Source organism: Papio anubis, chromosome 3 (genome assembly GCF_008728515.1).
Source record: "Papio anubis isolate 15944 chromosome 3, Panubis1.0, whole genome shotgun sequence".
Classification (NCBI taxonomy): Eukaryota; Metazoa; Chordata; class Mammalia; order Primates; family Cercopithecidae; genus Papio; species Papio anubis.
The window spans coordinates 150,178,173-150,205,548 of NC_044978.1; the positions used below are offsets into that span (position 1 = coordinate 150,178,173).

The 27,376-nt window shown below is 37.7% G+C and overlaps 1 protein-coding gene and 1 long non-coding RNA gene across 6 annotated transcripts in view; one reads left to right on the forward strand and one right to left on the reverse strand.

The window, feature by feature from the left end:
* Window positions 1–27,376, reverse strand: part of DTHD1 (death domain containing 1) — a 105,192-nt gene that overhangs the window by 15,219 nt on the left and 62,597 nt on the right. For all 5 annotated transcript variants that reach the window (XM_031664664.1, XM_031664667.1, XM_031664666.1 and 2 more), the window contains 3 exons: window positions 26,939–27,103; window positions 24,795–25,084; window positions 16,782–17,026 (listed from right to left, as the gene is read on the reverse strand). In XM_031664664.1, the coding sequence (XP_031520524.1) occupies window positions 16,782–17,026; window positions 24,795–25,084; window positions 26,939–27,103 (700 nt within the window). The remainder of the gene's footprint in view (window positions 1–16,781; window positions 17,027–24,794; window positions 25,085–26,938; window positions 27,104–27,376) is intronic.
* The window catches only part of LOC103881181, a 39,771-nt gene continuing 34,117 nt past the window's right edge, over window positions 21,723–27,376 (forward strand). Inside the window, exon 1 of the long non-coding RNA XR_004182818.1 lies at window positions 21,723–21,790. This is a non-coding gene — a long non-coding RNA (uncharacterized LOC103881181). The remainder of the gene's footprint in view (window positions 21,791–27,376) is intronic.

Here is a 27,376-nt window from a genome sequence, read left to right on the forward strand (position 1 = left end):
TTACCTCATTTGCCTTTCACTAAAAAAAAAAAAAAAAAAAAGAAAAGAAAAGAAATGTGTGGAAGATGGAGAGCTCTTACTGTTTTCCTCTGTGATACATGCAACATTAAGGATCAAGAGTGATCAGGTCTCCTGGTTGACAGCTAACCACACTAGTCTCTGACAGTTCTTGGGACTGGAAAGAAGCTCAATACTTCAGCCTTGGCAGGGACTCACCCTCATTGTAATGTGCTTTCAGGGAGCTTTGGGGTGGTACTGGCACTGACTAAGCTGATGTCACTGTAGAAACATGTGCATGAAAACAAGAGTGAAAGACAATGCAGTGGAAAGACAATTGCCATTGTGGACCAGCTTTAGGGCTGATTTGTTTGGTGATATCACGTCATCATTTTGCCTTCCCAGCCGCACAGAATGAACACAGGTCATTATAGGGAGCAAAGCAAAGATAATGGGGCTCCTCACAATACCCAGTAAAACCTAAGGTGAAAGTTAGAAAGGGGACAGTCAGGAAAATCATAAATCCTTCCCACCATTTTACACATATTTTGAAGGGCTAAGTAGAAAAAACAAAACATTATCTTTGAATACTAGAGCAATATTTTTATTATTTTATTTTATTTTATTTTATTTTATTTTTTAAGATAGAGTCTCGCTCTTGTAGCCAAGGCTGGAGTGCAATGACGCGATCTCGGCTCACTGCAACCTCTGCCTCCAGGGTTCAAGTGATTCTCTGGCCTCAGCCTTGAACTCCTGACCTTGGGTGATCAGCCCACCTTGGCCTCCCAAAGTGCTTGGGTTACAGGCATGAGCCACTGTGCCTGCCCAGAATGCCCTATTTTTAACTGTACCTTGTGCAGTCACTAATTTCAAGGGCAACCGAAACAATATTATTGCCATTTGGCATAAGAAGTTGTAAACTTTGTCCTCTGTAATTTCTACTGCTTCCCAGTTCTTGCAGACTCTAGTGCAGAGCAAATTTTTGTGTAAAGTAACACCGTAAGAATTTTCTGATACTTTTAGCACCATTTAGCATGGATGCCACATCGCCTTATAGCTAAGCATCAAATTTATACAATCAATGAAAGAAAATGACACGCTGTTTTTATTAATTTTATTATTTACCCTAGAGCACTTATGCATGAAGACATTCTAATAGGTTATTATTGTGATACCTGTGGCAATAGCTCTTTCATCCAGCTGCCCTAACCTCACACTCCTCCCATTCCCACGTACTTACTGTAGGGCTTGCTTTTAAATAAGTCTTTTGTTATTAAAAGACATACAGGTAAAAGTGATAGGATTAACAATAGACTAAGAAAGTACATATAATTAGTATTTTTCTGTGTATCTTTAGCATGGATTTTCACCAGAAGCATTTAGGGTATTATAAGTCCTGATTTTTCCTGCTTACTGTTCTTTGTATTTATTTTGCATATAGACCTCTTCTACTACATAAGTGTCGCCATAAGCAAATGGCAATGCTTAGTTTATAATGTAAAATCATAACTTGTTTATCATGTAAAATCATTATGAATTGTATGAGTCATACATTATAAAATTCAGCATACCCTTTACTATTATGCAATAATGAGCTCCAGTTTTGCTTAACTTGAGCTCATTTATTGCATAATAGTAAAGGGTTATTTACTTTATTATAATCTTATCACTTTTACCTGTATGTATTTTAGTAACAAAATAAAAGACTTATTTACCAGAAAAATCCTACACAGATGTCACAATAATCACCTATTAGAATGTCTTCATGCACAAGTGCTCTAGGGTAAATAATAATAATAGTAAAGAGTACGCTGAATTTTATGATGTATGACCTCAAGTTTTGCTTAACTGGAGCTCATTTATTTCATAACAGTAAAGGGTATGCTGAATTTTATAATGTATGACTCATACAATTCTTAATGATTTTACATTATAAACAAGCTAGACATTATATTGATCAAGAAAGTAATCTAGTACAAAAATTAATGCTAGCATAAAAACTTTGTGCTGTAGTTATGTGTTCAACATAATCACAAATCTAATAAAAGCTTATGTAAGTATCAAGTGAGGATGTACATGTAACTATATCATTGCAAACCCATAACAATGGTTTGAAGTGTTATTATCCCCATTTCACAGATGTAACTTTTCCAAGGTAATATGGCTAGGAATATGGCAAAACTAGTCATGAAACTGAGGTCTGTCTGAAGCTCTAACAATAAATAATACTTCCTCCAGATAATAATACCAGCTACTATAATTGCCATGTACCAGGAATTACTCTAAAAACTTAAAGTATGTTATAGAACCTTGACAGTATAATATGGCATATAGTCCATCATAAACATACACACACATCCTTGTGAGGTTCTTATGCCTATTTTATGAATGAGGAAACAAGTTTCGAAAGATAAAGTTATTTGACTAAAACATACATGCTAAATGACAAATACAACGTTTAAACTGACATCAGTAAGAATCCAGGTCCTGTATTTGTAACTTTAAGTTAACATTTGTATGTAACATGAAGGTTGTAATGTGGAACTTTCCACTCAGTTACTTCAGTAGCTCCAGCACTACGCTTACTATTTACATATATCAATTTTATTGACTTGGCGGTAGTATTAGATGGAAGTAAAGAGCTCAACTCCTAACATACTATTCATTAAACTTGTAACCTTAAGCAAAGTAGTCCCTTTGTGCCTCAGTCTCCTCCTTTTAAAAGTAAAGATATACAATGTCATTAGAAAGAGGCATTGAGTTACATCATGTATCTGAAATTAGGGTATCATATGTAATAAGTGCTCAAAATAGTACCGGTTATTACTTAAAGTATTTTAAAAAAATATTTGTTGCCTACATAAATACATTTTAAAAGAAACTCTTCTATTTAAACCATAAGTGAGAAAACAATTTCATCTGTATAAACACAAGAAAACCTTAAAAAATACAATTAAAACATAACAATATTATTAAATTCTGTTGCCAGCCAAGATCTCTGAACCCGAGAGTTATTCTCTGTTAAAAAGAAAGCTTTGCAATTGTTAAGGAGATAGGAAAACAAGTTAACAACAACCTGAGTTCCACTCAGATTAAAGTGTAAAAAGAGAACATTGATTCACTGTTTTGATTCCTTTTTATTGAAAGCTGGTGTGTATATTGTACTAAACAGCACCTGCAATTCCAAACTTTGGGAAACAGCAGTATAACCAAGCAACCCTTTTATTTGCTGTGAGTCATATCATTCAGTGTAAACTTATATGAGAAGCATTTTTGTCTTTCAAAACTGTACAGATCACATTTTAAGGGGTATGAATGATAAGTCATAAAAAAGTGCACGGAGCATGAACTCATAACTTAAGATGGAAAAAACTGGAGCTGTCTTGCTCAAGGAACGGCTGTCATCTCTGCTCTGACAATGAGCTAAGAGCTGATGTCACCATATGGATAGAACAGAAAAACACTAAACTGTTCAGAAGTGGCAAAGCATTCAAAATCAAGATGGCTGAAGAAGCCTGCTTCTGACTCCGGAGCTGCAAAAATTTAGGTAAAGAGAAAAACCACTATCCAAGGCTACAGAAGTTCTATTCCAAAGCTTAGTTTCAGCAAAAGGTACGACCTTCCCTCCTAACTGGCTCTTTTGAAAGATCTAGATTTGCCAAACATTTTAAAGGTACAAAGGAAATGACAGGCGATATGACATAGTGGTAAAGGTGGTGGACATAAGGAAAACAAGGATCTGGCTTGCCCAAGGAATAGAAGGAAGCTAGTAAAGCATAAAAGAAAAACGACCTTGTAGTCTGAGTCCTCATACGGTCTCTGCTCCTGTGTAGTTCTACAGGCTGAGCCAATCAATTAAACTCTCTTACTGAAGTCTCTAACTGATTGAGATCATGTCTACAAATGACAGGGCCTACATCAGTAATTCAACAAAGGAACCCACATGCAGTGTGTAGGTCCTGATTGGATGCTGTTTGTGAACACATCAACTGCAAAAAGAAAAAAATATAGAGTCACTAGGAAAATAGGGTAGGGCTGGGCAGTAGCTTATATCGTGTAATAATTACTAATATTATTGGGTGTACCAGTAGTAATGTAGTCTTGTGTCTTTTTTAAAAGTTTTTACCCCTTAGAGAAACATTCTAAAGTATTTACACGTAAAATGATATTGTACCTGTGATTTGCTTTAAAATACTCCAACAAAACAAACCCACAAACCAGGGTACTATACAAAATAAGTATGGCAGAAAATGATGGGAGGGGGGTCCATGTAGGTTCATTGTATATTTTCTCTGTTTTTGTGTGTATTTAAATATTGGTGCGTGCTTACATGCATGCCCACGTGCACGCACCCACAGACACACACACACACACAGTTTTTTTTTTTAATAAGTAAATTAAAAGATACAAGTACCAGCACTCACCAATAATCTGTTGTTGTCTTCATGAACTTTCTTATAATTGCACAGTGTAGAACTTCCTGAAAACCTAGGCAGAAATGTTTGGCCTTCAACAGAAAAGGAAGTACCTCCACATAGAGAGGTCTGGAAATCAGCACAAATACACAGAGAAGTAAGATTGCAGTGGAACAAAATAAGAACAGAGTTTAGAGCAAGAAATGCTGACCAATAGTGGTCCCACTTGGAGGTAAATATAGAAATTAGATATGGAAACAAAATCAGGCTACTAGCCATCATGGAAGTAGTGTAGATCTGCAACTTTCTTTAGCTCAGATCTTTGCTTCAAACCCATGCACATTTTTTTATCCAGCCAGCTTTATATTTTGCTTCCTCATTATTTTTTCAGTTGCTTACTTCTTAGAAAACCACTCTTTTATAACATCAATCTCATATGGTTTTTTCAAGCAGAAGGAGAATTGATACATTTCTCAGTCCTTGATTGGACAAAAGAAGACAGCTTTAGGCCCCTGGTAACCAGGTGGATGAATTCAAACAATTCCAAAGAACCTAAGGAGTGGAGACAGATAGAAGGAAGGGGCATCCAGGAATGTCTACAGATATAAAGTGGGCAAAGATCTAGATATTTCAGAAAATATAAATGGAATATATATATGGAAGCAGTGAGGAAAAATTATCAAAAGCAGTCTGGAATAGATAAATCTGATTTCTAAATGCATGTCTCTATTTTCATTTTTTACCTATTAATGGGCAAAGTAGGTGCACCGCATGAAGTTGCCATGAGGGTTAAATGACGTAATGCACATAAAGTACTTCAAACATGCAAGCGCTCCATAATTCTAAATAACTGTTACAATGCATAAGATTTTGCTCAGTATTCCAAGTAATTTTGGCAAGAGCAGATGTCCTTGAGCCATAAATGCAGCTATGTGGAAGACGCTATTACTTCTTAAAGCAGTTCAACAAATCAAAGAAAGATATACAGCATTGCCAGAACTTGCATTAATATTAACCTCCTGTCTTTATTGTTCCACTTTTAGATTATAATCCCAACAGGTTTTGTCAATCCACTTTAATCCTGTCCCTATTTGTTCCTGTGCCTATTTAACTCTTAGCATAATTCTTTCTAGGTTATTCTAGGAGATTTAAAAAAATCCTGGGCTGGGCACAGTGGCTGACGCCTGTGATCCCAGCACTTTGGGAGGCCAAGGCGGGTGGATCACCTGAGGTCAGGAGTTCGAGACCAGTCTGATCAATATGGTGAAACCATGTCTCTACTAAAAATACAAAAATTACCTGGGCGAGATGTTAGGCGCCTGTAATTCCAGCTACTCGGGAGGCTGAGACAGGACAATCGCTTGAACCCAGTAGGCAGAGGTTGCAGTGAGCCGAGATCGTGCCACTGCACTCACTCCAGTCTGGGCGACAGAGCAAGACTCTGTCTGAAGAAGAAAAAAAAAAAGGAAAGAAAATTCCTGATATTTTGTTTTGGTTTGGCTTTTCAGATCATAGCTAGAAATAGTTTTTCCAACAGAAAGAGTAATCTGAATGTTTCTGGGAAAGGCCTGGGCAGCCACAAACCAAATGTCTCCCTCCCAGGTCTTGCCACAGTGTATGAAATCCTATTAGTCATTCCTTTAAAGTCATGAAGGGCTTCTGCTAGATGGAACTGCTAGCTGGAAAGAAAACAGGTAAGGCTTCTGTCAGCTATTAAAACTCCACCTTCAATTGCTTTTTCAATTTCCCCAGCATGTTTTCATTTATTCATTAAAGAGTTCAGCAAAACATTATTGAATGCATCCTCGGGGAAGGGATTACAAAATTGAATGAGCAGTGCTCTCAGTCCTGAGAAACTCAGTCTCAAAAGCAGACAGTAATATAATGTTAGGAGTGTTGCCATTGAAATCAGACAAACTTGGCTTCAAACAGTAGCTTTGCCATTTTCCCTTGGGGAAAACCTCTCTATGCTTCAGTTTCTTAAATGAAGAAACCTTTTTTTTTTAAGATTTTTCTTTTTTTTTTTTCAATAAATAAGTTAACGTGTAAATGCTTTGTCAAGTTACAAGCAGGAAATAATTTAGTAGGTATTCGTTATTATTATCATTACCATGATTTTTATATAAATAAAAAATTATAATGACAATAGCTTTACATATATATATATAAAATTATATATATAATATATGTAATATATATTTTATATATATAATATATGTAATATATATTTTACATACGTTTTATATATATTCAAAGTGCTTTAGTTACAGATACAGTGTATCTAGTTACAGATACAGATACAGTGCAGTGTCTAATACTGCCTGGAAAATTTAAAGTCTTCTTCTAAAGAGGGCATAATAGGGTTAAGTGTGGAGTCATTGCTGTCACAATGGCAGCCCATGGGAAGAGTCTTGGAAAGAAATGAGGCTTTAAGTAGAACTGGAGCAAAATACGTTAGTTGGGGAAATGTAATATAAAAAGGTTATGACGATGAGCTGTGGGAGTTTGTAATGGGCCCTATATGCCATGCTAATTGGCTTGGACTTTTGATCAATAGACATCCAGTGAGGAGTTTTGGAAGAGTGATAAAATCATATTTGTTTTAGAGAAAAACCAAACTGTCAATTGTGAGGAAGGCAGCCTAAAGCAGATAAGGGAACTGGTGACAGGCCTCCAAGGAAAATGTTGCTATCATCTATGTGTTAGGCAATATTAGAGGGACTGAAGATGAAATGCAAGTTTAAACAACACTTCCAAAGTAAAATCAACAAACACTGTATTATATCACAGGACAGTAGCTCAAAACAGTGTACTGAGAGCAACCTTGGAAATCCCCTTCACGACTTCCTCTATCTGCCAATATTCTCCTGCCACCCAGTCCCACGCACATTCACTCTATTACCAAGACCTGTTGATCTCAAATTCTGAATCTCTCTCCAACTCTGTTCTTTTCTTGCTATCCTTACTGTCATGATCTTACATAGGCTCTCTCCCTCTCTTCTATGGACTATTTCATTAGCTCTTTATTTTACTATTGCTAAGCTCATTCATTTCTAGTTTATCCTTATAGGCTGTTGTAGTAAAGTTGCTGACAAAACTTGATCATATCACTCTCCTAGTTAAAATTTTCCAATGGCTTTCCAATGGCTTGAGCCATTACTCAAAAGATAAAAGATCAACTTAATTATAAACAAACCAGATACCTATGTCTCCATCCTTAATTATGGCCATACCAGTTTCAAGAATACCAGTAGATGAGAGATTTTGTTGTTTACTCAAAAACTGAGGGTCTTCGGTTTGCATGTGCTCTCTATGTCATGAAATCAATCACAGTTTTTTGGTGAATTTTGACAGAAAACTTGTTTACCACAATTACAGTATCATTTAGTTAACCTAAGTAAGGAATTAAAGGCCCTCCATAATCTTTCCCCAACTTATTTCCAACATGACGTTTCCAAATCTTCCCCTGAAGACACACAGTTGCATTCATCATCCTTTCTCAGAACACATCTTGTGCTTGACCACTTCAAAGTTTCTACTCATGCCATCTCTCTTGTGTGAAACTCCTTGCCCCTTTCTCTCTTCCTCTCCAGATCCTAAATATGCTCTGCAATCATTTTGCTCTCTGAAGCACCCTCTGATCACCTCAGTCCACAGAGATCACCCCCTTCTCTGAAATGCCCTAGCATTTAACATCTTACTATTCATTTGCAATTAACAATCAGTTCCTGTCTTTTGTTATTGCTGTATTGTTGTATTCAATTATTATTTATCTCTTGCTTTGTTTTATAACTTTTAAAGTGTTTATACTTTATTTCCTAAACTGGACTGTAATTTCCTTGAAAACTAGAACTTTGGCTTCTATTATTATTATTATTATTATTATTATTATTATTAGGCCTTACACAATATCTTGTAGGTATTAGGCACTTTGTGGTTGCTAATTAACATGTTGACTAATACAATACATATACAGAAGAAAAAATAAAAACAAAACAGTTGAAGTTAATGAACTAAAATCTGTTTGAGTTAATAAGCATAACTTTTTACTTACTAAATGTTATAATTTTAAGAGAATAAATGCATACACATCAATGACTTATTAATTATTAAATTTATTTAAATAGGCAGGAATATGTGTGCTTCCTTTGTAAAAGAAATAGCAAAAGCTCTATGACAATATAGTGACCAATTCCTGTTTAGCTATACTGCCCTCCAAGCAGAGGAAACCTTATCTTTTAAAGTCAAGGGTTGAAGGAGGAAGAAGGAGGGAGGGGTTAAGAGGGACCAGAGAAGGAGAAAGGGGAGAAGGGAGGGAAAAAAGAAGGTGCAGAGGAAGAGATAAAGGGGAGGAGAGTGGAGGGGAAAGGAAAAAAAAAATGGAAGGGGAACAATAGAAAGGGATGGGGGGAGGAGAAGGGAAAGAATCTCTTCTCATTAAACTGGTGGTCAGAGTACTTTCCAAAAAAGAACACAGGATCCTGTTTCTGACTAAACCAGCTTTGTTCATGTTCCTCTTAGTGACATGGTCAAAACTGTGGCTTTGAAGGTCATTCTGGTTGCCTGTAGGAAAGTGGGACTGCAGACATGAGGATAACATGTAAGGGAGATGCATGGAGTGCCAGAGTTCTCCCTTCTCCATCCATCTTTCTCACTGGAAAGAGTGAGAAGATTTTGGAAACTTTCAGGGGTTAAAAAATTAACATAATATTTCTACTTACCAAGATCCTAGTGGCTTTCTTCTATAATTGATAGGGGAAGGGACATGAAGCACCAAATATGGTATTGGCATTAACTCTAGTATAGAAAGCATGACACTAGGTTATGGAAAACTTAAGAAACACCTTGTGGCCACTATTCCCTCAAAAACCACAGCAAGAAAAAAACAAAACAAAACAAAACAAAATCCTGGTTTTTCTTATAAGACTTTCTTCTAATGTGCTCTTTCAGTCTCCTTTTTAAAATGCCTAGCAATAACAGAATAAGTTTCATTTTCTCCTTGAACCCTAATATAATTTTGTAAAATTACTGCAACTGAGAAGTCTGAGTAGAATTAAAATGCTTGTGGATGTAAATATTTTTAATGGTTCAGAATCATCTCATTTATCTAGTCAAAATTGCTTTGGTATTTCGTATTGTTGGAAAAAATAATATAGGAACAACATTACCCCTAGCAGAGCAGAGAGATGGTAACGGAATCCAGTGGTGAAAGTGGCGATTCCGACCAACTGATTCCTGCACTGCTATCTGCCTGCTTCCTGCCTTTGACACAGCAAGTTATTTAATGTGGTGAGAAAGAAAGTGTTGAAGCTGTATCATTATTTACTAGAAATCACATGTCAGGAGTTCAGTTTTAAAAAAACAATAATCCAGGAAGTTCAGGCTAAGCAAAACTTGGGTCAACAGGTCGCTTACATAAATACGTGGGTTAGATTTTACTGGGAAACTCCAGCCTCGAACAGGTGACAGCAATCAGATCTGCAGCCCTTCTTTCCTTCAAAGCAAAACCTCCAAGTAGGAGGAAGGAGTCAAAAGCAGTCACAACCCAAGCTAGCACAAATAAGCAAACGGCCTGCAGTCACCTATCTGGTGTGACTTCAGACGCATACACACATGCACACACGCACAAAATATTCTCTCCACTCCCTTCCACCTAAAAAACCTTTGAGAGTTTTTTTGAAACTTGCCTTGTTTTTGCCAAAGTACAATTATGTACAGTGTGAACTGAATTTACTTGAACATTTTGTGAAAGGAGAAAGGCTGAGGCACAACTTAAGAAAGATATAGGGGTGAATCATTATTCTTTTCAGCCACATATTTTCAAATATATTGTTTATGGGATCATTTTCAGAAGATTATATGCAATATGAAGTGTCACCAGGACGCTTCCTATCTTACAAACCTCATCATCTTTCTGTAGCCCTCACATGTGCGCTGACCATCACAGCCTTCCTTTGAGACCTTGACTTGAAACGCGTGCCCATCTCGGAGTCTTGGAACTTGCTGCATCTCCCACTTGGATGCTCTCCTGGCCATATAGGAAGGTTCTGGCCTCCTGTTGCTCCTCAGCCCAGTAGTTCCCTCCACAGTGAGGTCTTCCCAAACTATCCCACCTGCCAATTCACACCACGAATTCTGTGTCCATCTTCTAATGCTAATTTATTTTCTTCTTTGGCACTTCTAACTTTCCTCCTTACATTTTTGGTCCATAAAATGCAAGTTATATTGATATATACACATTCACTCATGTTTATCGAGCATCTCACTTACGCCTGACACCATTCTAGGTACTTGTGATTTGGCAGTGAACAAAAAATGTTCCCCATCTTCACAGAGCTTACTTTCTAGTTATGGAATAGAGGGTTTTTCTGCAAGAAATGTTCAAATGAAGAAATACATGTAAAAATGGAGAAATGATTTCGAGGAAAAGAAATAAGGCAGATGAAAGAGGATTAGGAATGTCAGGTTGTAGGGGTAAGAGTAGATTGCAACATTAGAGTCAGGATAAACCACAGAGAGAAGGTGAAGTTTCAGCAAAGAAGTGAAGGACGTAAGGGTGACAGGTATGCAGGTATCTGATGGAAGAACATTCCAGCAAGGGGAATCACTAGCACAAAGACCTAAAGCAGAAGCAGGTGTGGCATATTCCAAAAACTCAAGAAGGTCACTATGATTGAATAAGTGAGGAGGAGAGTAGAGCAGAGAAGGCCCTGGAGTCAGTGAGGGCCAAGTTCACACAGAGCCTTTATTCTGAAGGAAGCTGGGAGCCACTGAAGGGTTTGGAGCAGAGGCATGAGATGATTTGACTGATACTTTAAGGCAGTAGTCTCCAACTATTTTGGCACCAGGAACCAGTTTCATAGAAGACCATTTTTCCACGTTGCAGGGATGGTTTCGGGATGATTCAGGCAACTGACATTTATTGTGCACTTTATTTCTATTATTATTATATTTTAATATATAATCAGATAATTATATACCATAAAGTAGAATCAGTGGGAGTCTTGAGCTTGTTTTCCTGCAACTAGAAGATCCCATCTGGGGTGATGCGAGACAATGACAGATCATCAGGCATTAGATTCTTGTAAGAAGCACACAACCTAGATCCCTTGCAGGTACATTTCACAATAGGGTTTGCACTCCTACAAGAATCAAATGCTGCTACTGATCTGATAGGAAGCAGAGCTCAGGCAGTAAAGCAAGCAATGCAGAGTGGCTGTAAATACAGATGAAGCATTGCTCACTTGCCCACCATTCACCTCCTGGTTCCTAACCAGCCACGGACTGCTACCATTTCATGGCCCAGGGATTGGGGACCTCTGCTTTAAGGGATAACTCTGCCTCTTAGTTGAAAACAGGCTATAGGCTGGGCGCGGTGGCTCAAACCTGTAATCCCCGCACTTTGGGAGGCCGAGACGGGCGGATCACGAGGTCAGGAGATGGAGACCATCCTGGCTAACACGATGAAACCCCGTCTCTACTAAAAAATACAAAAAACTAGCCGGGCGTGGTGGCGGGCGCCTGTAGCCCCAGCTACTGGGGAGGCTGAGGCAGGAGAATGGCGTGAACCCAGGAGGCGGAGCTTGCAGTGAGCTGAGATCCGGCCGCTGCACTCCAGCCTGGGTGACAGAGTGAGACTCCGTCTCAAAAAAAAAAAAAAAAAAAAAGAAAGAAAGAAAAGAAAACAGGCTATAAAGAAGAAAGGGAAGAATGAGACCCTACAAACCAGAACATCACTATACATTGAGGCTTTGGGATACACTGTTTGTTGAATTAATTAATATATGAATGAATGAACTACAGAGGCTGTAGAATAAGAGACACAGAGATCCTCACAAGTGTGAAGTAAAAGTGATATGTCTTCTCATCTTTATGAATCAGATACAGTATATTTACATCACACTTTATAATTTTGTGTGTGGTTCTATGCCTATATACATATATGTAAATATTTGCTGTGGGTTCTCCGTGAAACACTTTTAATTTGGACAAATACCTTCACCTGTTTTATGCTACATGTATAAATACCCACATAGTGTCATGTTCATTAATGCCAAGCTGTTGCTATATTAGGCTACTTCCATTTCCTGAAAAATAGCACATTCTAATACTGCTTAGTTGAGGTGAATTTTTTAAATTCTGAACTTTATGAAATAAGTCTCATCTTGCAAAAATAAAGGTCATGGTTTCAATTCCCATTTAGTTACACTAGTTTGAACAGAAAAAAGTTCCCACAGCCACAGATTCTTTTTCAACCCGACAAACTTATTTCTGAAGACTTTGGGCACAAGAAAGGGCCCAGGGAGTGAATTTGGAAAGCCCTATACAAACCCATCTGGGATAAAAAGAAAGCACAGATGGCCTATTGGCAGTAGATTCATCTATGAAAGGCAGCAGACATTTAAATGTACTATTTTTAAACATGCCAATATAGTTTCAGGATTATCAATTTCAAGGCTGAGTAATTGTAAGGTTTGCAGAAATTATCTTGTTCATCTAGTTAGTCACAAATATTTATCAAGCATGTACTATCTCTCCGCACTGGCAATAGAGAGTTGAGTGGGACAGAGTCTGTGCCTGCGCAGTTTATTGAACGCATTCTCAATTTTGATAATGTCACCCTTGGGGAGAGAAAATTCGTCCCTGGGTGAGACACAAAAAGGCTTATTCTTTTAGATGTATAAAACACAGATAAATATGTAGTATATAAACAGACACACAATATATCTGTGGTAATAAAATTTCACAAGGAGGGTGATTAGAAAAAAAATATTTCAGGGCAGGCAGTGGCTCAAGCCTATGAAATGGCACTTTGGGAGGCCCGAGGCAGGTAGGATCCACGCGAGATCAGGAGAGATGGGAGGTGTCCTGGCTAGCTGCAGTGAAACCCGTCTCTACTAAAAAATTACAAAACTAGCAGGAGGCGAGGTGGGGTGCCTGGAGTCCCAGCTTCCGGGAGGCTGAGGCAGGAGAATAGAAGTGAACCGGAGGTGGAGCTGAGCGAGATCACGGCCACTGCACTCAGCCTGGAGTGACAGAGCAAGACTCCGTCTCAAAAAAAAAAGAAAGAAAAAAATATTTCAGGAAAAAGACTCCCTGAAAAGCCATTACATCAACAAGGGAAGGAAACAAGCAAGTGGTTGTCATGAAATATGGTAACTACAGTGATAAGGAGAGTACAAAACGCTGTAGGTCCATATACCAGGAACACTTAACCTGCTACAAAGGAGGAGTGAGGGAAGGCTTCCTTGGAGAGGTTGCACTTAAGCACCAATGTGAAAGAGGTTCAGTAAGAATTATTCAGGCACATAGGTAAGGAATGGTGTGTTAGAAGCAAAGCAGAGAAGAAGCTGATTCAAAAGTACTGGACAATCGTAAACACAGACTTTTACTGAGGAAAATCTACACAAACCCCTAAATTATCTATGTTGGCTAATTCGGCTTGACTAATTTGGCTACTTTTATAAAGTCAGGTAACAGAGAAAACACTAATAAGTGAAAGCTGAATTCCTGTCACATTTTTGGACTTCACGTCTGTCCTCTCTGACATAAGGGCCCTTCTTTCCATGGTCTGCCATCATCTCAGTAAGGCCCTTACCCCCTCTTGCCAGAGGATTCCAACCACCCCTGGCTTGTCTCCCTTTCATCCTCTCATGGAAGCACAGCAACATGGGACTCTCTGGAAGTAATGTGCCGGCTGAGCTGCCTGGAGAGCAGCCCTTATGTACCCCTCTCCACTCCAGATCTTCATGTTGATCCACATCGATGCCTTAGGGTGCCAGTTAAGAGTTTGTAGAATCAAGCTCTAAACTATGGAACAGAGAGGATTTGAGTATTCCTTCAAGTCAATAGTTCTTAAACTTTTAGAATCTGGAGAGAAAACTATAGACCTCCCCTTATTCATCAAGTCATAGATATTTAGGGTGCCTGCTATGTGCCAGGCACTTTTCTAATCACAGAAGAAGGAACCTGGATAGAATAGACAGGATCCTTCATTCACAGAGTTTGCTTTTTAAAGAAGCAAAGAAAAATAGAAAATATATGAACAAATAAATCTAAAAAAATCAATGATGGGTGTTAGGAAGTAAATCGAGAAAGGGTGACAAGTTAAAAAAGCGACTTCAGATTGGGAGATAAGGGAATAAGAATAACAAGTGACATCTGAGCTGAGGCCTGAATGATAAAGAAGCAGCTATGGGACTATCTCAGGGAAAAGTGCCGCATGCATAGGTAACGGCCGTATGGTGCAAAGTCTTACAGTGGAAATGAAAACGCACAGAAGCAAAACTGATAGTAGATGTACACCAGTTTGGCTATACTGTCATGAAAGTATCATTTTCAGTATCAATGGCTTAATCAATTCCTCTACTTATGCATACTTACCAGGGACCCCGGGATCTCCTCAAAAACAGCAAGTAAAGTTAATGTCACCAGGAACCTACTGAGGGCTGCTTTCAAGTTCACTGGTTGGTGTTCAGGTCATATCATTTGTTAAATATTTCTAATATTATCTCTATACTAAAGCATAGTACAGACATCATACATCAAATGGGAACCTAGATGCCCTAAAATCCATCTTGTATCTTTGACTAGTAATCCTAGCTTTATGTGCTAACAAAGTGACAGCATCATAGCCATTCAACACACAGGAAGCAGATTTCTTGGGTCTGAATTTTAGCTCTGCCATTTACTTAGCCATGAGAACCTGGGCAAGTTGCCTAAAATGTCTGTGCGTCAGTTTCCCACAAAGTAAGAACAATTATGTATCATAGCACTTTTGTGAGAGTTTAGTGATACAATGCATAGAAAGTATTTGAAAGGCCTTTGGCATATTAGACATTATTACAATGGTTATTACACAACTTGTGAATTCCTGCTAAGCTATGCTTACCACCCCAGTCAAATGCACTGTATTTTCTCCCCCTAACTTGCCTTTTTTCTTCATTTCCAGTGGCTGAATTTCCACCAACTTACAAAGTTAAGATAAAATGCCACAAATACCACAAACTTCTACTGGTTACAGATTGTGGAAAAGCCATTTCCCTTCTCTGAACAACTATTAATACCATCTAGTACCAACTGTTAGTACCACTGCTTATATCATCTAAATATAACTTCAACCAGTTACTATCTTACAACATAATTTTGTGTATATGTTTTGTGTACTTGTTCACTGGATTATAAATTCATTTACAGAAGCACTATTCCATAGAAATATAATTTGAGATACATATATAATTTAAAATATTCTATTAATAGTAACTAAAATGTTTAAAAAAATAAAAGAGGAAGTTAATTTTTATATATTTTATATAACCTAGTATAACCAAAATATAAATTTACCATGTAGTCAATATAAACAAATTATTAATGAGATAGTTTATATATTATTTGTACTGAGTCTTTGAAATGCGGTGCATATCTTAAACTTACTGCCCATCTCAGTTTAGACTAGCCATATTTCAAGTGCTCCATAGCCACATATGGACAGTAGTGACCATTCAGAACAACACAGCTTTAGGGCATGTATTATCCTTTACAGCTCTGTATTTATCACAAAGCCTAGCGCAGCACATCCCCTATTTCAGAAGTTCCATATTAATATTTGCTAAATTACTTTAATGATTTATTTTAAATCAGAACAAAATCTAACCACATGGTAAACACATTTCTGCTAGTCATACACACAAAAAATATAAACATGGGAAAGTGATTTTAGCTTTCTTTAAAGAATAAGAAGTTTGTTTTTACCTCAAGATTAATGAAGTAAATTTTTCAGTTATATTTCTTATTAAAAATGTAGTTTAGATTCACCAAGTCCTGTTTCACTGAAAGAAATTGTAATATACAGCAATAAAATGTATTTATTTGTGTGTTAGACATATTCAAAGAATAATTTAATCCTACTTTCTGACATGAGTAAGAATTTTAGGCAAGTATAACTCATGAAACAAACACACAGAATGTGGTAAGTTTCAATGTAAGTATTTTGAGGTCATTTTGCTCTTCACCATGACTTTTCCTTAAAATGATGTGCTCTGAAATGCATTTTTTTTTCATAAATGATTTTCCAGTGACTCAGAGGCAGTTACAGAAAATGAATGACATTATTTTCATAGTTAGCAACAACATGCTGTGAGGACCAGACCAATCTGAAGCATTCTTGTTAGAAAGGCTGATACGAACAAAAGGAGAAATCCTAACACGTTTTCTGATACTCTAAAATTGGACCTACCTACTCCTTCTTTATTAACTCTATTCTTACCTTTTCTTTTAACTGTGTGTGTCTCTATGCCTGCAAAACTGATTGTGTTACAGAATTTTAAATAAGTAACAAAATGTAATAATTAGAAAAGTAAAATAACTCACCTTTGGCAATTTCAATGGTAATTTGCAAATTGGCAACTGAGAATGGTTTTCATTAATTACGAGAGATTGATTCAAGTTGGGGACTATCTTTCCTTTAGGTACTTTATAAACGACAATGGTGCCTTTATAATGAGGGCAGCTATAGTTTCCAAATTCGTCCACTTCTTTGATTTGGAGTTCCAGCCTAGGTTTTCTTTGCAAGTGAAAAATAAGTGTGTAGTCTTTTCCATAATCTTTCCCATTACCTAAATAGAAGTAAAATGCATTTATTACCATTAAGATATCTCACTTTGGGAGGCCGAGGCGGGCGGATCACGAGGTCAGGAGATCAAGACCATCCTGGCTAACATGGTGAAACCCCGTCTCCATTAAAAATACAAAAAATTAGCCGGGCGTGGTGGCGGGCGCCTGTAGTCCCAGCTACTGGGGAGACTGAGGCAGGAGAAGGGCGTGAACCCGGGAGGCGGAGCTTGCAGTGAGCAGAGATCGCGCCACTGTACTTCAGCCCAGGCTCCAGAAGGAGATTCCGTCTCAAAAAAAATAAATCAATTAATTTAAAAACAACAACAACAACAAAAAGATGTATCACTTTGTGTTACTTAATTTTTAAAAATCCAAATAATTATTTTACTTTAAAAATATGACTAAAACTTTTGTGTATCATTATCTTTTGTCAAAACATAACTTGACAGAGGAACAATAGGCAGAGACCATGTGGATTGCTCAAAAGATTTCTCATGGGTTGTTGGGCCAGGTGCTCTCTGGCTGCTTCTAAACCAAATAATCTTTAGCTTTTCTTTCTCTATTCCATTTTGATATAACCAGAAACTACTAGAAATATTCAGCTTTTGCAACATTTAGAAAATTATTTTCACCCATTGAGAATTATCTTTCTCCTTTCCCCTAACTATTCATATTGCGACCTCACAATAGACGTTCCAGAAATGCACTCTCCTATAACATGTGGCAATTTAAGTTTAAATGAAAATTAATGAACAGTAAATATAATTAAATTTAACTCCTCAGTCTACCTACATTTAAAAGTCTCAGTGACAGCATAAGCATAAAGGCTACCATAATGAATAGCACAGATGTAAAACATTTCCACAATTGTGAAAATGGACAGTGTTGATCTAGAAATTTCAGGTGTGATAGTTATTGAATTTGTGTTACTGAAATTTCTATGAAAACCTGACGGATTCTCCTAAAGTGATAATATACAAATGTTTTATCAACTCCTTACTGAAAATTCTAGGGTTTTTGTGAACATAACATTTCACTCATTGGGGTTTTACCATGACAATCAGAATATTTTACCTTGTTATTTCAACAGCAGAATAAACACTACCATGTTTCCTAAGGCAATATATGTCTGCATCAAAATTTGTAAAACTTGTAGGAAGCTATAATGTAGCATTTAAGATAATATGCCTTGGATGTATCGATCTAGGTTCAAGTCCAGCCTCCATGATTTGTGTATTCTGTAATATTTATCTGTTAATATTTGTCCATTGTTTTTCAGATCTCTGAGCTTTTCAGAGACTTCCCTTAGCTTCCTTACCCTTCCTTAGCTTCCCTTAGCTTCCCTTAGCTTCCTTACCCTTAAAACAGGAGAAATAAAGCTTAACTCCTAGGATTGTTTAGGAAATGAAATGAGAAAATGTGGATAAAATAATTATCATCGGACCTGGCACGCAGTAAGTGCTCAATAAATGACAGCAATGATACCAAATGATAAAAGGCAGGATTCTTGCACTATTTTGAATTTGCACACAGAAAAAAACCAAAACCAAAATCAAAACCAAAAACAAAAAAAACTCAGATTTTTTTAAAGAAATGTCAAGATGAAACTTTTTTTTTTCTTTTTTTGAGACTGAGCCTCACTCTGTCACCCGGGCTGGAATGACACAGCTCCACAGTGGCACAATCTCAGCTCACTAAACCCTCCACCTCCCAAGTTCAAATTATCCTCCCACGTCAGCCTCCCAAGCAGCTGGGACTATAGATGTGTGCCACCGTGCCTGGCTATTTTTTTTTTTTTTTTTTCATACAGACGGGGTTTCACCATGATGCCCAGGCTGGTCTCGAACTCTCCTGAAGGCAAGCAATCCACCCTCCTCGGCCTCCCAAAGTGCTGGGATTACAGGCATGAACCACCACATCTGGCCAAGATTTAGCTTTCATGTCTACATGGAAACTTCCTTTGTCTACTGTAAGTCAACATACAGTTGACTGCCCAGAGTTTTCTCTCATGGAAAACGTTCCATTTTGCCCAGGGAACAAAGACTTCAGTGAGAGATGTAGATGATACCAGGACCCTTCCCCCGGTCCTGACTGCTTGAGGTCATTTTGGTGATTTTTCTAAAGCTCAGTTAAATCTAGAAATAGAATAACTCCAGATTACAGAAGGTGTAGAAGTAGATCCCTTTGCAAAACTTTATATTTGAGAGGCAACCTGGCTACTTAGAAGAAAAAAAAAAAAAAAAAAAAAAAACCCGATTCCTAGGAGCCGAATGACTAGCCAGGGATTGTCTTCTTAAGAGAGTCTCACTTTGGTTAAAAAAAAAAAAAAAGAGTGGATTATTTGGAGTAATTTAAATGTTATCTAAATAGTAAATTAGGTAAATTGGAGTTTCCAGCTCACTGGAGTGACACCTGGCTAACTTCTGCTTCCATACTACTAGAGTGCTATCAAGAAAAATTTTACTACTTTGGTCCCTGTGGAATATCAATTAGTAAATTTCCCCTTCTACCCCTTGAAAGACATTATACTCTCTGTTGGGTGCACAATTATTCATAAGAAATGATTTATACAGAGGATATAAGGATTGAGGGTGAGGCATAGCCACTCTGGTTCAATTGAGATCTAAAACTTTTACCAATTTTTAAAACTAAAGATCTCTAGGGAAACTCTCTAAAGATCACATTTATATATGAAGTAGGGATGAAATTATTGAGGATTTACTAACAGTAAATAGCAAAATCTTCATGTTGTAAACAGAAACCATTTTGTAATTTTTTAAAGTTGGAGTTTCATTGTTGTTAAGGCATAATATTATATTTTAAAGACGTCTGGTCCCTGAACAAAAAAATAGATCCAAAAAAATAGAAGTTGCATGAAGAAATTGCACTACTCTGTTTTTTTCTCCCTCACTGGCATATTTAAAGGAGAAATAAAAGAAAAACTCATTCATTCCATATCCAAAGTGTAAAATCAAGCACTAGTTGACCTCCTGAGAATCTTTTTCTTCTTCTCAATATCTTACGTATATAGTCCCCTAGAAGTGTCTTGAGATAGTAGCTATTTTACATGACAGTAAATACCTGTCATGTAAAAAGTTCGAGAATTTACTTATATTTTGTGGATTACCTGCTGTCCCTTATAGTAATATATTTTCTTCTCAATAATGGGCATTAAATATTTTTCATTGATGACATAGAAAATACAAATGCAAGAATAAATGCTTTTGCTCAGAAAAGTCAGATAAAAAAATTGAAAGGGCTAGCAGTCCGGGAAACCAGAAAAACCCTCTGAGAACCACTGGCTCAATGTATTTCTATATTCTAACCCATTCTCCACCAGCTCTACCTCTAAGCCATGCCATCTTTTACCTGGTTTACTGCAATTAGTCTCCCTGCTTCTCCTCTTGCTCTAAAGCCTATTCTCAATGCAGTTATAATCTAACTCAGATCACTCCTCTGTTGAAAAGCCTTCATGTTTCCCCAAGTCACTCAGCAGAAAAGGCCGTCTTTCCAATGGCCTACAAGGCATGATCAGTTCTCACCTCATCTTCCACAACCTGTGCTCACTCCCTCTGATCCAGCCATCTCAGGCTCCCACTGTTCCCCACACACACAAGGCAGGTTTCCACCGAGTTCACTGGCACTGGCAATCCCTCTGCCTGGGATAAACTCCCTTGAGATAGGATTATGGCTTGCTTCCTCACCCTCTTAGAAACTTCTTTTTTAAAAATGTCACCTTCCCAGAATGGTCTTCCCTAAGATAAAACTGCAAGCCTGCTACATCCCTTAAGATCCCCCATCCTTTCCCTTCTTTATTCTTCTATAATTCACTTTTCAGCCCACATTAAGCTATGCATTTTATTTACTTATTTGCTTATTCTCTGTCTTTCTTCATTAGACTTTAATATACATAAGGTCAACAAATTTTTGTTTAGCAAATTAAAGAACGGTTATTATATAGGTGTACAGATACATGTAGAGACACATCCCATAGAATATCTAGAAAAATCACTGCCCTAGGCCAAAGGGCATTCAGGGCAACTTTAAAAGACAGATCTGATAGGGCATTACTAGATGTTATGGGTGATGCTATGTTGCCATTATATAAAATCATATTAAAACACTTTCTGGCACTTTCTGGATTTTGTGTGCAGTGGGGGCTTGGTTATCTTGCAATAATCCAAGTGCTAAACTGACAACTCTCACCTAGAGAATGAAAGCTTGCTGTAGCTTGTGTCCAGAAGAATGCCAAAAACCATTATAAAAACCAAAGGACACATCTATCCATCTTCCTTCCTATTAGAGATGGAAATATAGTCCGTGTCCTGTGACCTTCACTGAAAAGCCATTCATATTCTCTATAAGTGAATAGAGAGATTTTGGCATTTTCAAAGGGCAGTAATCTAAATTTATTAATTAAAGTTTTAAATACTTTTAATTGCGCTTAATATTATAATGTTTTTTTCTAAACTTTAGTCTTCATTTCTTTCAACAAATACTGAGTTTCTTCTAACTGTCAGACTCTGTCCTAGGTGTGGGGACTGAATGCTGACCGCCAACAGGACAGTGCCTCCACGGATGGGACTGTGGTAGGAGAAACTGGAGTTGATCAAACAATTAAATGAACGAATAGAAAATTGCATGTGACAGAGGCCACAAAAGAAAAAAGGAGGATCTGCAAAAGTATAATAGAACTATAAAAAATAAAATAAGTTCTGACATAATCAGGAAGGACAGAGAAAGCTTTTCAGAACGTGATCTTTAAGGTGAGACCTGAAGATACAGCAGGAGAGAACTGGGGGTGAGGGTGGGGGTGGGGAGGGCGAGGAGAATCCTCCAGGCAGAGAATCTCTAGCTTTATCTCTTTGAGATTCACAGAGACTACTCTAGGCCCTGATAAAAGGATGGATCAATTCTTTTACCAGGATGAGGTATCAATTGTTTACTGAGGATCTTGTCCCTCTTAGGCAGAGAAAAACCCAGTGAGGCTCCAGATCTGAGCCTGTCTCCCTAGGAAAAGCAAACCTAGGATCTGGGTATCCTGCCTGACTCATTTTCCTTGAATGAAGACGAACTCTTCCCCATCCCTTCTACGGAGGAATTGCACAGGTGCTGGCTGCCTTGGATGCTCTTGGTTTAGCAGGTGCTCCCCGGTCTCCACAGCAGGCAGTGGGATATTCAGTACCACTGCTTGTGAGTAGAACAGTAATGCACTCCTGTTTAGGGTGGTTGGTAAACACAGCTGCTGTTCACAGTATTACAGGAAAATCATTTGCATCATTAGTTTGGGTGGGACACTTCTGGTTAGTACTATATCTCATTAGAGAGATTTCTCCAGGGTGGACGCTGTGGTTTCTGCTCCGGAAGCCAAGTAGGAAGGGGCCTCTTCCACCCTTCCTTCCTCTCTCTCCTCTCTCTTCCCTGCCCCCTTCTCTGCCATCTTTGTCACTTGCTCACTAAGTCCTGTCAGCTGGTTCAGATGCTGAGATCCTGTATGTGAGAGTAGAATAGACACTTAAAATTGGGACATTTTAGGTCTCACTTATTCCTGAGATATCAAAAAAGGGGGGAGGGCAGCATCAGCTTCAAGCCTTGTCCCTTCTTTGAAGCAAAAAAGAACCAATGAGGCTTGGAGCTATTTCTTGAATCAGAGAGAAAATAGGCATAATAAAATAAATGGGATCCATATTAATTTATAAACAAACAGAGTACATCCCCTCAAGTCAATGTAGAAAGCCTCCAGGGCCAGAAATCTTCATAAAATCTGTCCTGAATTTTCCCTCTCACCTCATTTTTATGCACACACCTGTTAGACTCTATTTCACCGCAGGGCAAGCAGTTAGAAAGAGGAAGGTGTTGACTTAATGAAAAAGAAATTGTTGTGATGGCAACTCTTTCAAAGAACATTTGCTTTCTATTCCCACATAGCTGTTTTCTCTTCATGTTCTTTTTCTTCCTTTTCTCTTTCTCTTCATCTCTTTCCTTTGACCGCTTTAGTCTCATCTATTCATTCACTTCTCTAATCTCTCCTGCCACCTCTCATATTCATCCTGCTTGCTTTCCTCATCACTGTTATATAATCATTCATTCACTACACACTTATCAAAAGTACTTGCATGTTCATTGCAGCACTATTTACAATAGCAAAGCCATAGAATCAAGCTAGGTGCCCATCAACAGTGGACTGGATCGAGAAAATGTGGTATATATACACCATGGAATAGCATGCAGCCACAAAAAAAGAACAAAATTATGTCCTTTGCAACAAAATGGATGCAACTAGAAGCCATCATCCTAAGCAAATTAATGCAGAAACATAAAACCTAATACTACATGTTCTTATAAGTGGGAGCTAAACTTAGATGCACATGGACATGAAGATGGCAACAATAGACACTGGAGACTACAAGGGCTGAAAAACTCATTGTTGAAATCACTCTCTAGATATAAGTCTATCAAACATTGTACAGAAGAAAATGAAAGTGATAGTTTGTTTATCAGTCAATGATATTTCTTCAGTGTATTTGATTACGGTGTACAATAACTGGTAATACATTACTTGTATCAATGTTTAGTTGGATTGATATCAAAAATAAAGCATTTTGTAAAGAAAAAAAAAAAAAGCTTTGGATATACCAGTTCCTGTGTTAGGCTCGGAGGATGTATTAACAAGAAAGACATGGTCACTGCCCTCATGAAGTTTTCATTCTGGTGAAGGGTAAAGGACATAGCATAACTATATGAACAAAAAGTAAATAAGTTAATTAAATAATTTCAAATTGTGGTAAGATTTAGAGTGAAAACAAAAATAGCACTAGAGAAATACGGGAAAAGAAATAAGCAAGGTACGTACGTCATTTAGATGATCTCAGCTCACTGCAACCTGCAACCTCTGCCTCCCAGTTTCAAGTGATTCTCCTGCCTCAGCCTCCCAGTAGCTGGGATTACAGGCACCGGCCACCACACCAGACTAATTTTTTTTTTAACTGAGTAGAGATGAGGTTTCACTATGTTGACCAGGCCAGTCTTGAACACCTGACCTCAAGTGATTTGCCTGCCTCAGCCTCCCAAAGTTCTGGGATTACAGGGGTGAGCCATGTACCCAGCCTAGATCAATTATTCTTAATTTCTTTTTTGCCATAGACTCCTTTAGAGTTTGGTGAAAACTGCCCATTGATTCTCAGAGTAGTCTTTGAAAAATATAAAATAAAATACATGGAATTAAAAATATGGCAATTATACTGAAATATAGATCTATTCACATATCTTTTGGGAGTCCACTGATGCCCAGGTTAGATTCTTTGTAAAACATCTTAAAGAGTTTGGATATTATTTTAGATAGAATAGGGGGTAAAAATAAGGTTGTAATCACTGGTATAATATAGTATGATTTATGTTTTTAAATGATCACTCTTATTACCACATGGTAATTGATTTCATACGGCCAATAATGGAAGCACTTAGAAGGCAACTTTATTGTCGTAGGAAAGATATGATCCTAGTTTGGATTCAGATAGTAACTGTGGAAAAGGCTGTTTCTAAAAAGTATCACTTAGAATCTTCCTGTAAAGGAACATGCATGCCCTAAGGAGAAAATAAAGAAATGGGAATGGAAGAAGTATAATACATAAGTCTTTTTCTCTTCCTACTTCCTAAAGTCTCTCGTCAATCCTCTGAAGGTTTCCTTAGTAACACAAGTTTAGCAAACTCTTTTGAAGAGCTTGTGGCTTATAGCCCATAAAATATATAAAAAGATTTCTTTATACGTACTTGAAGCAAATATGTTTCCAGTAAATCTTAAAAGAAGTTGTTCTCCTTCTCGAACTTGGAAATGACGAGATGGCTCTGGAGGTCCCCCAAACCCTTCCAAGCGCAGGTTCTTAAGCGCCTGGCTTAAATCTTTGGAAGGCACCACTAAAACAGCTATTCTATGTGGATTGTCCTTCTGGTGAGACAGCACTATGCAGGCAGTGGTGCTGAGCATGGCTTCCTCTAAAGATTTCACAAAAGTAACCAAATGACTATTGTCCATGGTGGAAGAGAGGTGAAGTACAATAAACCTGCATGGAAGAAAGAGGTGAGACCCGAGGGAAAAACGCAGCATCAAGAACATCACTGATACCTAATAACACCCAAGCAAAGAGCCATTATCAAACAGACGTCTTTTAAAATCAAGTATTCTCAAGGCCAACAGGTTAGATTCATTAATGATTGTAAAGAAACTCTTGGCCATCAAGAAACCGGCTCAGGCTGGGCACAGTGGCTCACGTCACTTGGGAGGCATCCCAGCACTTTGGGAGGCCATGGAGGGTGGATCTTTTGAGCCTAGAAGTTCAACACCAGCCTGAGCAACATGGCACAACTCAATCTCTATAAAAAAAAGAGAAAGAAATAAAAAAGAAACCAGCTCAAATCAAACTAAATTCTAAAACATGTTCTTAAACGAAGAAGTCATACAGTCTCAGCTCAGCTCTAAACATGGCAGCATATTTTAAGTTATATTTTAATTAGAATTACAAAAGAGCATATTTAAAGTATAGAAGAGAAAGATGAGCACAATAATTTATTGACTCTCCATAGGATGCAGAATATATACCATAATTAAATGGGGATTGAAATATGCATCTCTGTGTAGGTGTGAAGGATCGTTAGGATGGACCTTGGTAGGGACTGCATTGTGTATCACCGTCTCTGCACACATACACCTTCATGTGTTGAAGTAGTATCCCCTGGTACCTCAGAATGGGACCTTATTTAGAGATAGGGACTTTACAGAGCTAATCAGGTTAAGGTGAAGTCATTAGGGTCTTCTCTAATCCAGTATGACTGGTGTCATAAAAGAGAAATTTCAACACATAGAAATGCATAGAGAGAAAACACCCTGAGACCATGAAGACGGCCATGTACAAGCCAAGAAGAGAGGCCTGGGTAGCTCCTTCCCTCACAGCCCTTGGAAAGAACAAACCCTGCTAGCACCTTGATTTTGTACTTCTGGCCTCCAGAACTGTGAAATGGTAAGTTTCTGTTGTTTAAGCCACCAGTGTGTGGTACATTGTTACGGCAGCCTTAACAAACTAATACAGACCTTTTTCCCTGGACTGGATACCCGTTCTCAAATTCTTCTCCAGTGATTTGGCCTAAAAGAGGCCCTCACCCAGAGTAGCCCTACATCCACAGACAAGGACTAACCAATGTGGGGATGCAAAGTGAGCCACCTTGGTACTCGTACTGCAGAGCTCCCCAGAGGGTGTCAGGCTACAGAAATACTTCATCTGAAACCATCATTTTTTCCATCTTCCTCCTTTGCCCTACAGGATTTACCCAAGAGCTCTCTTTCAATGAATCACTTGCTTTTCATCTCAGACTCTATTCCTAGGAAACTGGATTCAAGAAAATCATAAATGTAAAACCTCCCATTATGAAATAAAAGCTATCTTTAGATACATGATCACCTGTCTCTATGAGTGGCTACCCTTCATGAACCTTAAATCTGTCTAAAACTCTTCTCATAATGGGCTGTCTAGAAAACATGGAAATGAGAAAGCAAAATGAGGGCACTGAAGTAACAAATTCCGCTTATCTATACATAGTTATAAGATATGCATAATATGAACAGTTAATTACTATCTCCATGGAATTTCAGAAATGAAGGTGCTATTTTAAAACTATTTTGGAGTTAGCAGAAACCTGTAGTTATGAGTGCTTTCCAAAAGCACTTGTTTAACTATCATAAATGAAATTACAGATAGCATATCCGTGTCAATTCTGGTTTGCATTTTAAGTATCCTTTAAAGAATGGTTAATATTTCCATTTGAAGGATTAAAATGTAATCTTACTATTCCATTTCTATAAACTCCATTTATGACCATCAGAAAAGAGTATCATCAACTTTGATTGTTTGTTATTGTATTACCTCTGCAAATGTTCATTCAGTTCAACTGATATCAACCCACTCTGTATGGTTTTCACAACAACATCATAAAGCTCACACCAACCACTGTCTTGGCTTCTGAATCCCAGTAATTTCAAACATTCACTGGCATTTTTCCCAGGTTTTCTTATGGAGGCACTTTTTGTCCTATATGATGGTAACAGAAGATATATTGGTACAATTTACACGGTATAAATATTATTTAATGCATTCATTCTTTCATTGTGAATGAACTAATAACAATTCATTAAGTACATACTATGTGCCAGTAATTATGCTTTGCACCACAAATACAGAGATCAAACTATATAACCCTTGTCCTACAGAAGCATGTAGTAACACAGTATTATCTAATTACAGCACAAGGTGACCTGTGTGATAATTAAAGAAACGTACATGGTGGTTTAGGAGCAGAAGCAA